Genomic DNA, 11451 nt, shown 5'->3' with positions numbered 1-11451 from the left:
CACACACGAATGTGCTCAATTATTGTTAGGACTATTGTCACCACATATTTTTGCTGGTCTACCAGACAAAAGGAAATAGCTTTGAAGCCTATTCTCCAGTACAATAGAAATTGCTTCGCCCGTGGCCTGGTCATCTTTTGTTGGTTATATCTGTGAGGAAAGAGACAACTATAAAGTAGATTTGGGCCAGATACCAGTGACTCACACCTGTAATCCTAGCTTTTCTAGAGGTTGAGACCTACAGGACTGTAGTTCAAAGCCAGCCCAAGCAGAAAACTCCACAAGACTCCATCTCTAGTTAAGCAGCAAAAAAGCTAAGCTGGAGTCATGGCTCAAGTGTTAGAGCACTAGCTGAGCAAGCAAATGCAATACCCTGAGTTCAAAGCACAAAGGAGGGTTCAGATTAAGAGGAGCACTTTCCTCCTGCCTCTCCCCTGCCGCCACTGCTCCTAGCCAGTCTGGAGCATGTCTCTTCATACTGGCACAAAAAGAAAAAAAAAAAAGGAAAGGAATAGTCTGACCAGGAGTAAATACCCAGGCATTTCTTAGGATATTAAAAATTCTAAGCCAGGTGCTGGTTGTTCACCTCCGTAATCGTAGCTACCCAGGAGGCTGAGATCTGAGGATAAAGGGTGGAGGTCAGTCAAGGCAGGAATGTCTGTGAGACTCTTATCTCCAGTTAACTGTCAAAAAAGCCAGAAGTGGAGCTGTGGCTTAAGTTCTAGCTTTGAGCAAAAAAGCTCAGGGACAGCATCCAGGCTTTGAGTTCAAGCTCCACGACTGGTGCACGAGCAAGCACACGCGCACACACACTCTCTCTCTCTCTCTACCTAAATCATGTGCTTAGTATACAAGAGACCCTGGGTTCCATCCCAATCACCTAAAATAAATGGAAGGAATGAATAGACAAAAAATAAATAAGAATAAAGATTAAATAAGCCGGGTGCTGGTGGCTCATGCCTGTAATCCTAGTACTAGGAGCTCAGAAGCCTATGGTTCAAAGCCAGTGTGGGAAGGAAAGTCCATGAGATTTTTTTTTTGGGGGGGGGTCTGGTCTCCTTATCTCCATTCAACCACCAGAAAACTGGAAATGAGGTTGTGGCTCAAAGTGGTAGAGTGCTAGCCTTGAGCAAAAATGCTCAGCGACAGAACGCAGGCCTGTCGTTCGAGCTCCATGAATTACAACAGAACGCAGGCCTGGCGTTCGAGCTCCATGAATTACAACAAACAAACAAAAACAAAATAATCTAGATACACCCAAGTATATGTAACCTATAAAGCATAGGTGTCTGCCCTGTACAACCCCTACAGCCACAGAGTGGGATCTAAGCAGAGAGGGATGCTCCTCTCATCCACTCAGACATGCCACCCAGTTGGGCAGCCCTAGAAGACATGCTTCAGACTGGCTGGGAGCCATGGCTGGCAGGGCAGAGGCAGGAGGAAAGTGCTCCTCTTGATCTGGACTCTCTAGGCCTTTGCTCCTGGTCCTCAGAGCACAATGAGAACATTATTACAGCCACTTCATCCAATCCCATGCTATCTAGGGGTTGGGAATGACCAAGGGCAATCTAACAGTCTCCTCCAGCCAGCACCCAGCATGAGAAACTGAACCCTAGACAAAAGGGACTGCCGAGCCCTACCACAACCCAAAGCCCAGAATCCCAGATGGAAATACATTAGCCTTAAATACTTCCCACTGGTGATAGATAGATAGATAGATAAGAAGATAGATAGATAGATAGATAGATAGATAGATATAGGTATATCTGTATCTATATCTATATGGGTTGGGTTTTTTTTTTTTTTTGAGACAGTGTCTCTCTTTGTACTCCAAGATGGCTTCACATTCACAATCTATCCTTCCATCTTGGCCTCCTGAATGCTTGGTATACAGATGTGTATGCCACCCACAGATAAATCTTTTTTGTTTGTTTGTTTGTCTGTCTGTCACAGGGCTTGAACTCAGGGCCTGGGCACTGTCCCTGAGATCTTTTGCTCAAGACCACTCTCTACCACTTTAAGTGACAACTTCACTTCTGGGTTTCTGGTGGTTAATTGGAGATAGAAGTCTCACAGGCTTTCCTGCCTGAGCTGGCTTTTAACATCAAAATCTCAGCCTCCGGGCTGGGAAGGTGGCTCAGTGGTAGACAGCTTGCTTTGCATGCATGAGGCCCTGGGTTTGATTCCTCAGCACCACATAAGCAGAAAAAGCCAGGAGTGGCACTGTGGGTCAAGTGGTAGAGTGCTAGCCTTGAGCTGGAGTTAAGAGACAGCACTCACATCCAGAGTTGAGGCCCCACAACCACTACCACCACCACCACCAACAACAACAACAAAAAATCTCAGCCTCCTGAGTAGCTAGAATTTTAGGTGTGAGCCACCAGTGCCCAGCTCCACAGATAAATCTTTTATAGTATAAAATGCTCCTAGTTCAGGACAATTCTGTTAACTGACCACACCTTCTCCATCCCCAGGGACACAGGAGAGAGGCCATGGCTCTGACCTAGATGCCAGACTCAACCTGGAGCATGGGGCATATTTTTTCCAGGTCTCTCTTAAGGGTCAGCTAGTGGAGGACTCAGCTGGATTGGGGTGAGGATGATTACAATTCCCTGATCACCCTACCCATAAATCTGCTTGGGAACCTGTGTTTGGAACCAAATAAGTTTTGGGATTTTTCTCTAAAACATGCTATTTTAAGCAATTAAATTTTAGAAGTGGTCATGGTGACACATGCCAGTAATCAGTGAGGAGGATGAGGCAGGAAGATCATGAGTTCCAGACCAGCCTGGGCTCCATTCTAACAGGGGAAAGCTCAAGAAGGGGTAGCAATGTCCAAAAATAATTGTACTCATTACTTGACTTATGGAACAGTAACCCCACTGTTCAACACCTTAGTAACAACAATAAACTTATACTTTAAAAAAGAGGGCTAAGAAGGTGGCTCGGTGGTAGAGCGCTTGCCTTGCATGCAGGAGGCCCTGGGTTCGATTCCTCAGCACCACATAAGCAAAAAGAAAAAAAAAGCCAGGGGGCTGGGAAGGTGGCTCAGTGGTAGAGCACTTGCCTTGCATGCTCGAGGCCCTAGGTTCGATTCCTCAGCACCACATAAGCAAAAAAAAAAAAAAACCAGAAAAAAGCCAGAAGTGGCGCTGTGGCTCAAGTGGTAGAGTGCTAGCCTTGAGCTGAAGAGCTGAGGGACAGCGCCCAGGCCCAGAGTTCAGGCCCCATGACCGGACCCCCCCCCCAAAAAAAAAAGCTTTAGAGAGAAGGGAATTCTAAGGACCATTTACTTCATCAGCATTTCTGATTCCTAAGTCCCTAGTTTGGCATTCGGCCTCTCCTTGAACACTCCCAACGATGGAAGCCCATTACCATCCTCATCTTTTTTTATGAGTGCCTCAGGGCCTCAGGCGCTCTAGGACCCTGAAGGACCCATTACTTTCTTGAGGCATGATTGACGTGAAAAATTGTACTTTCTTCTATGTGTATGCTGGTCCTGGGATTTGAACTCAGGGCCTGAGTGCTCAAGGCTAGTGCTCTACCTCTTGAGCCACAGTTCCAGTCCTGGCTTTTTGGTGCTTAACTGGAGGTAAGACTCTCATGGACTTTCTTGCCCAGGCTGGCTTTGAATCTTGATCCTGAGATCTCATCCTTGAATAGCTAGGAATCCAGGTGTAAGCCACCAGCACCTGGCTCACCCATTACCTCTTTAATCAAACCAGTTCTGCTTAACAACAACAACAAAAAATTCTTGAAACCAAATGCAGTGGTGCTTGCTCGCTGTCCTGGCACTCCCAGCTCTCCTGAGGCTGAGGTAGAAGGGTCTCAAGATCTTGCCTCAAAAAAAAAAGTTCTTTATATTGAACTGGAGATATTGATTGGTAGCAGATCACTTGCCTAATATGAATGAAGCCTTGGGTCCAATCCCCACAGACAATAAACAAACAAACAAATAACCAATAAGACCTTTTTTGGCAGGGGTTCAGGTGGATTAAATAATTTACATATTGCATAGCACTTGGCACAGAGCAAATGGTCAATAAACCTCATTAATCCTGCTAGTAGTGGTTTTTCTCAGGCATGAAAGCCCCCTCTTGTGCCCTCCTGTATGGCTGACAACCTCATGCCACAGCAGCAGAGGATGAACGACCACAAAGCAGACAGCGAAAATTCAGTGCAGTTTGTGCTGTACTGTGGGTTTGGGGGCCATTTCTGCAGGGCTTCTTTTCTACACCCACCACAGAGGAGGCTGAGCTGTAGCCAAGCGCGCCCCCCCCCCGCCCCTCACCTGGCAGATCTACATACTGTGGATCACACCTAGAGCTTTTTTTTGGATTGCTTCAATTTAAGCCTGCAACCTCTGCCTCCTGCAAACATGTTCCTTTCCCTGAGTTGCTAAAATCAGAGTGGTAGAAAAACACCTAGTTCAACCATTGAAAAAAAACAACCCTCTAATTTTCAAGTTAAAGCAGCTATGGGAAAGATGTCTTGCCTAATTACACTTGAGGAGAACAGGCCTTCTATCAAGCAATCTCGCTATGTTGACCAGTCACATCTCAGTGTACACACTGTACACAAGCGCTTGCGTTTTCTCTACAGTTCAAATAGCTAAGTCTTCCCTGTGCATGGTGGGTTTCTGATGTCACTGAATCCTTCTACTGCACAGGCCAAGACTGCCCTACCTCCCAGTCCTCTGGAGATACTCCCTAAGATCAGCTCGCTAATGATGAGTAACGTTAACAAGCCCTGATCACAATCACAAATTCTCACACATCTGTCCACCCTCACATAACCCCAAGGCCCATGGTAAATATAGCAGATGTTGTAGATACACAAGAAGAGATGAAAAGAGATTTGAGGAGACAGGCCTGGTGTCTGTACACAGCCGGGGGAGAACAAAGAGAACCGGGAGCCTTGGAGGTGGCAGGCAGGGAGAGTAGGCGACACTGTAAGATGAGTCAGAGAGTGAACCAGGGCACTGGGTCGCCTCAACTACTGTTCAGCTGCCCCAGGGAATAGGGTGGGGGAGCAGCAAAAACTGGGGATAATGCCATAATTCAGAAAGTGGAGACAGGACTGAGCTGTAGATGGGGAGCAAAAGCTCCCTATGGCTAGGCCAATGCTGATGCAGCTGGTGTGGCTGAGGGAGGAAGGATTTAAGCTGACAACAAAGATGTCATTCCCGAAGATCACGGGCTCCCTGCTTGGCAGACAGAAGCCACCCTGTGGCTGCTAATGCCCTCCACTTATTTGACGTTTTCTGACCTATTTCAAATGCCCTCCTGCTAATGATCTCATTTAATCTTTAGCACAGCCTGGGAAAGAGGCAAGCCTGGATTGTTATCTCTACCCTGTGGCTCCAGAGGGAGCCAGGCAAATTGTTTCCAGCATCCCAGAAACAACAGGGCTGAAGTGGGCAGTGCTCCCTCTTGGGGCTAGGCCAGAAATGTTGTGTCTTCAGGCCAGAAATGTTGGGTCTTCAGTCAGGGACTCTATTCCAAGCTGGCTCCCTTCAGACTGCCCTCCACTGGGTGTGACTGGAAGTCACAGGATACAGACTCATTCCCCATCTGGAATTCCCCAGGCTGAGCTCCCCTTTTGCCTAGATCTGAATGCCTGTGTGTGGTGACCACTTTACCCGCTTCCCAGGGAGCAATGTCAGGCTTGTCCTCATTAAGCAGATGCAAACCAGAGGCCTAGAGAGGCAAAGGCCTTTGCCCTGAGTCACACAGTGAGCAGACATGAAGGCATCTGGGGTAAGTTGGAAAAAGCACAGGGGTAGGAGACAGACATCAGAAAACCTGGGTTCCAATACTAGTGTCAGTTGTTAGCTTCCACCACCCCAGCCTTGGTTTTCATATCTGTCAGATGGAAATAACAGAGTTCATCCCTTGGGATTGTTGGAAAGATTAAATGAGATTAGAATGCCTAAGTGTTACATTAAAAAAAAATGACACAACAGGTGAACAAATACAGCAGTGGTACTCACTAGACACTATGTTGAAAATGAACTATACAACTTGTAGGTGGGAGTGGAAGGGAAAAACTAGGAGAGAGCAAAGGAAGGGGTGACAGTGTCAAAAAAGAAATGTACTCTTTACCTGACTTATGAAGCTGTAACCCCTCTGTACATCACGTTTATAATAATAGTAAGAACATTTGAATAAAATAGAAACAATGGAAGCTGGGTGCCAGTAGCTCATGCCTATAATCCCAGCTACTTGGGAGGCTGAGATCTGAGGATCACAGTTCGAAGCCAGCCCAGGCAGGAATGTCCATCAGACTCTTATCTCCAATTAATCACCAGCAACTAGAAGTAGCACCATGGTTCAAACTGGTAGAGTGCTAGCTTTGAGAGAAAAAGCTCTAACAACAGTACCCAAGCCCTGAGTTTAAGTTACATGACTGACAAAAACAAAAACCAACAACAGCAACAGCATCAAAAAACTCAAAAACAAACAAATATGACTCTGCTCTGTTCTGGTGGCTCATGCCTATAATTCCAGCCATTCAGGAAGCTGAGATCTGAGGATTGAGGTTCAAAGCCTGGCAGGAAAGTCTGTGAGACTTTTCTCTCCAATTAACTACCAAAATAGCCAGAAGTATAGCTGTGGCTCAAGTAGTAGAGTGCTAGCCTTGAGCACAAAAGCTAGGCCTTGAGTTCAAGCCCCAGGACTGGTACATAAGCAAAAATAAAACAAATGTCCTATTATCAAGGAGTATAGGTAACATGAGGTCTCCAGAGCAATGTAGAGGCTGGGCTGTGATATGTCTGGGCTCTGTTCAGTTCACCTGGACCATTCCCATACCTTAGTTTCCCAAGGTCCTTGCTAGCCTATGGTACACAGGCTACAACTCTGGGACAAGAATTCCAGTCGGATGCTGGTAGCTCACACTTAGCTACTCCAGAGGCTGAGATATGAGGATTGAGGTGTGAAGCTGGCCTGAGCAGGAAATTCCATAAACCTCATAATTCCAGTTAACCATCAAAAGGCTGGAAGTAGTACTGTGGCTCTAGTGGTAGAGTACCAAATTAAGCGACAGCACACAAGCCCTGATTTCAAACCCATTAACAGCACACATGCAAAAAATAATTCCAGCATTGACCACCTTGATTTTTGGCTGATTGACTGACTGATTCATTCATTTGTTCATTCATCCATTCGAGACAAGGTCTTCCATGTTGCCCTTAAATTTCTGGGCTCAAGAAATCCTTCCACTTCCACTAAGTAATGGAAATACATGTGTATGCCACTGTGCCTGACTACACTTTGATCTCTTGACTGTCCTTGCATGGGCTTGGACTGAAGAATCTTACTGAGGGAAGCCAGCCATTTCCTAATCATAAGAAGCTTGCCCTTTTACCCATTTCCTCAGGCAGCTGAAGTGTCCATCTATACTCTCCTCCCTTCTTATCCTCTGTGGCTCCCAATGTCTCACAGCCTAAGGGTACTGGGGATGTCTTCCTAGTGAAACTAATGGCCAGATGGACCAGGTAAGATTTCCCAGTGGACCGAACTAGCTTACCTGCTGGATTCTCTCCTGACAGGCATCACTGGCCTAACAGGCCTGCCTTTAACAACCTGCTTCTCCCAGGATAGACCCTAGCCATGCCAGACCCCTGATCCTTCCCTTGAGGAAGCAATTCAGACTAATCCTTGCAGAGCTCACGGGGGTGAATTAAATATTAAACACTCGAGGCCAGAGCCCCTGGTGCAGCAGCACACAGACAATGCACATGGCTGGCTGTTGCTCTTTCAGTGGCTGTGGGCTGGGCTTCCCTGTTCCCAGGTCATAACCCAAGGAGGAGTAAGTCATAGCAATGTTTTTCTCTTCTCAGTAATCTCACGGTTCTCTGTGTCCTTCCTTCAACCCCTAGTGTTGAGGCTCCAGAGGGACTTGGAAGTGGCTGGAATCCTGAGCTGTGGCACCTGCAGAATTGAAAGTTATCGGGTCTGTGGCTGGCTCAGTTAGCTTGGCCTCACTTAGGGCTGGTGGCTCCCATAAGAAGGGAATGGCTCAGGAAGGACATGGAGGCCCTGCCATGTCCCAAGGCAATGGGGAAACTAGACAAGGTCTGGTTGTGCAGGCCACTTGGTTTGTTAGCTCATGGAATCTTCAGATTGGTGGAGCCTTAGGTTACCCAGGCTAGCCTGCAGGTTAACCTACTGTACAAAAAGGGCAACAAATTTCACAAGGTCACTCCAGCTGTAGAATAAAAGACATGGACTCTAGGTCTCCAGTACAGAGCCCAGCCTTCTTTCCACCTTACATCCTGCCTGGCCCTCAAAATCTACTTCCTGATGATACCAAGGAACAGACCCAGCACTGAATGGGCCTGGCATTGCATGACCCAGTGGGCCATGTTTATAGAAAGCGGAATCCACTCACACTTCTGTCTTGCCATTGAAAAGCATGAGGTCTGTGACATCCAGCTCTCTGCTTTGCTACTTTCTAGAATGAAACCTGGTCCTGTCACATCTCTGAGCCTTTGTTTCTCACCTGTAAAATGGAGATATAAGACCACTATCCCGAATGGTCATTCTGATTAAGAGATCAGACTGATCAAAAGAGATGTATATAAGTGAGCTATTTTGCAAACTGTGAAGTGCTAGCTAGTGCCAGATGTTGTTCATAGCGTGCGAAATCTGGAGATGGTGCAGAAGGAGGAAATACCAGAAGAGGCTGTTCAGGGAGCAAGAACCACACTCATAAGGTGCCGGGTCCTGCCTGGCCATCCCTCAGACCCCATCCATCCTGGGACTACTGACAGCAGGAGGCAGGTCAGGCCACTCCAACTTCATTGTCTCAAGAGGACCTGCTGCTTTCGTTTTGCGCATGTGCACGCACATACATGTGCCTGGCCATCCAGTATCACCACAGCAACCTGCCTGAGGAGTCTAGGCAAATTCAGGCCATCTTACTGACCCCCAAAGGAGAACCTCCTAGCCAAGACCCTGGCAGGGACCTCTTTGTCAAGCTCCTCTGGGTGCCCTTACCTTGTACTTGGCCGCAAGCAGCTCCGTGGCCTGCTGCTCCCGCCGCAGATCTTCCAGCATCTTCTCCTTCTCCTCCAGCAGCTTCTGCTTCTCCTCACTCACCAGGCTGCGATCGTCCTGAATGGCAGCCTTCTCCTCCTCCAGACGCTCCTTCTGCTCCTGCAGGTAATTCTCCATGTTCTTCTCCAAGGCTGTCTCCAGGATGGGCTGGGGCGGCTGGTGATTATTGTTGTGATCATCCTCCTCTTCCGCCACCCAGGCCTCGATCACAGGCCCGTCAGGGAACCCGGCCGGGGCTGACACAGCCTTCTTCCTTCGGCTGCTCTTCCTCCGTGGCCGCTTCCCCAGCATCCCCTTCTTCTCCAGCTGGGCCTTCAGGCGGGCAATCTCCTCCTGGAATTCTCGCAGCAGCGTGTCTTTGGGGTCCTCGTTCACCCTGGGTTTGTTCTTGATGTTCTTGGCTCGGTTGGCAAAACGTAAGGTGGAGAGGCTCTCATCGTAACTGTGAGAGGCTGGCCCCAGGGTGGCCACCATAATGGTCTTGGCATTCCCGCCCAGAGAGTCCTGGAGCAGCCGGGTCAGCTTGGAGTCCCGGTAAGGGATGTGAGTGCTCCTGTTGCCTGCCAGGGCGGCGATCACGTTGCCCAGGGCAGACAGGGAGAGGTTGATCTTGGAGGCTTCCTTGGGCCTCTCTCCGCCGCCTCCACCGCCGCTGCCACCACCACCACCACCGCTCCCCGTGGCCTGCGGAGTTGGCCCGCCAGCGGGGCTGGGGCCGGCCTTGTTCTGCCTCTCGCTGCCAGCCAAGTCCACCAGGTTGAGCTTGCCCACGCGGATGTGGTCGTGGCCATCGGAGCCCCGCTCGCTACACTCCACGGTGATGACGAAGATGGCATGCGAGCGGGAGCTGACCTCGTTCATGTGAGTGCTGCCCACCGCCCGGGTCTGGTTCCCCAGGTTCATCACGTGTTCGATCTCTTTGACGTTCTTGGTGACAAAGGAGGAGAGGTCCTTGATGTAGACACCGGTCTCGGGGTTCTCCTTGAGCTCCAGCCGCTTGCCCGGCTCCTTGGAGAGCAGATCTCGGATCTCCTCCTGGTAGATCTCCAAGTAGGAGGCCCGGACCAGGTACTGCTGGTTCTGAGAGCGGGAGATGTGGGTGAAGATGTGCTCGAAGGCATTGGGGATGACCCCTCGCAGCTCGGGCTCCACCCAGGTGCCCTGCATGGTGTAAGTCTTGCCCGTGCCGGTCTGGCCATAGGCAAACACGGTGCCATTGAAGCCCTGGAGCACCGAGTCGATCAGGGGCCTCACGGTTTCGTCATACAGGTCGGCCTGCTTGGAGCTGGCATCGTACACGGCGTCGAAGGTGAAGGTCTTGGGCAGCTCCCCGGGGGCCGCGCGGGGGTTCCGCAGGGTCACCTGGCCCAGCTTCACGTCCATGGTCAGGATCTGCTCGTGACCCGCGGCCTCCTCCTTTCTGCTCAGGGGGCGACACCGGGCTACCACCTTCAGGGCCTCGCTGGCCTTGGTCTTGCTGGCCATCTTGCAGCTCCGTCCTCCCTCCGCAGCCCTGGCGATCGCTGACGTCCGGCTCCCCTAGGTCGGGATCAGCAGGGCCGGCCCAGCCCGCAGGCGCCGCTCCTCTATCCGCATTCAGCCTCCGAGGGTGGGGGGGATGCTGGGAGGCGGCCCCGCCGCCGCCGCCGCCGCGGTCCGGGCCTGCACGGAGCTCTCTCCGGTCCGCGGTGCGGGAGCTGGGCGGGCGGATTCAGGCAGAATCCCCGGGCAGCGGCGGCAGACGCGCCGGCCCAGCGCGCCCCATGCTGGGGCCGCAAGCGGCGTCGGCAACAATGAGATAAAGGAAAATGGGATGGGGGGTGGGCGGCAGAGCTGTCTTCTCCTCCTTCTCGTCCTTGTCCTCCTCCTCCTTTGCGCCTTCCTCCTCCTCCTCTCTTCAAGGATCCACCGCGGGGCGGCAGGTCCTGAACGGCCGAGGGTCCCAGCCCTCCCGGGGGCAGAGGCTCACCTGCAGTCCTCGTCCCCGAGCCCGGGGATCAGGCATCGCAGTCCAGCGCGGCTGCTGCTGCGCCCGCCTCCGCCTCCGCCTCCGCCGCCGTCGCCGCCGGAGAATGGAAGAAAAACAGAAGGGGACGGGGCGGAGCGGGGGCGGCGGGAGCGGGGCTGCGGCCGCCGCGCTGCGGCCCGGGCTGAGGCTCCCGGCTGGGGTGGGGCGAGGGGCGGGGGCCGCGGGGCGGAGATGGGGGGGGGAAACGGGCGCGGCCTGGGGGCGGGGAACCGGGGGAAACTCCGCCCTGCACACCCCACCGACCCCCGCGGATGACAGGCTCGGGTGCAGACCCGAGTCCTGCGCCCACCTCCGCTGTCTCCCCCCGACTGAGCCCGAGCATGCTGGGAGATGTAGTCCCGCCTTTGTTACCCGGGTGCG

General features: G+C 51.3%; 1 protein-coding gene across 3 annotated transcripts in view; it reads right to left on the bottom strand.

Moving 5' to 3' along the window:
- The window catches only part of Kif3c (kinesin family member 3C), a 42439-nt gene extending 31564 nt beyond the window's left edge, over positions 1 to 10875 (bottom strand). For all 3 annotated transcript variants that reach the window (XR_001174947.1, XR_001174948.1, XM_013013503.1), the window contains exon 1: positions 9003 to 10875. Coding sequence is in view for 1 of the 3 variants with exons in the window: in XM_013013503.1 (XP_012868957.1) it covers positions 9003 to 10547 (1545 nt within the window). In the remaining 2 variants the exon portion in view is untranslated. The remainder of the gene's footprint in view (positions 1 to 9002) is intronic.
- Positions 10876 to 11451: the final 576 nt, after the last annotated feature.

This window comes from Dipodomys ordii, unplaced genomic scaffold (assembly GCF_000151885.1).
Source record: "Dipodomys ordii isolate 6190 unplaced genomic scaffold, Dord_2.0 Scaffold20, whole genome shotgun sequence".
NCBI classification, from domain to species: domain Eukaryota; kingdom Metazoa; phylum Chordata; class Mammalia; order Rodentia; family Heteromyidae; genus Dipodomys; species Dipodomys ordii.
This window is presented reverse-complemented; position numbering and strand designations above follow the sequence as displayed.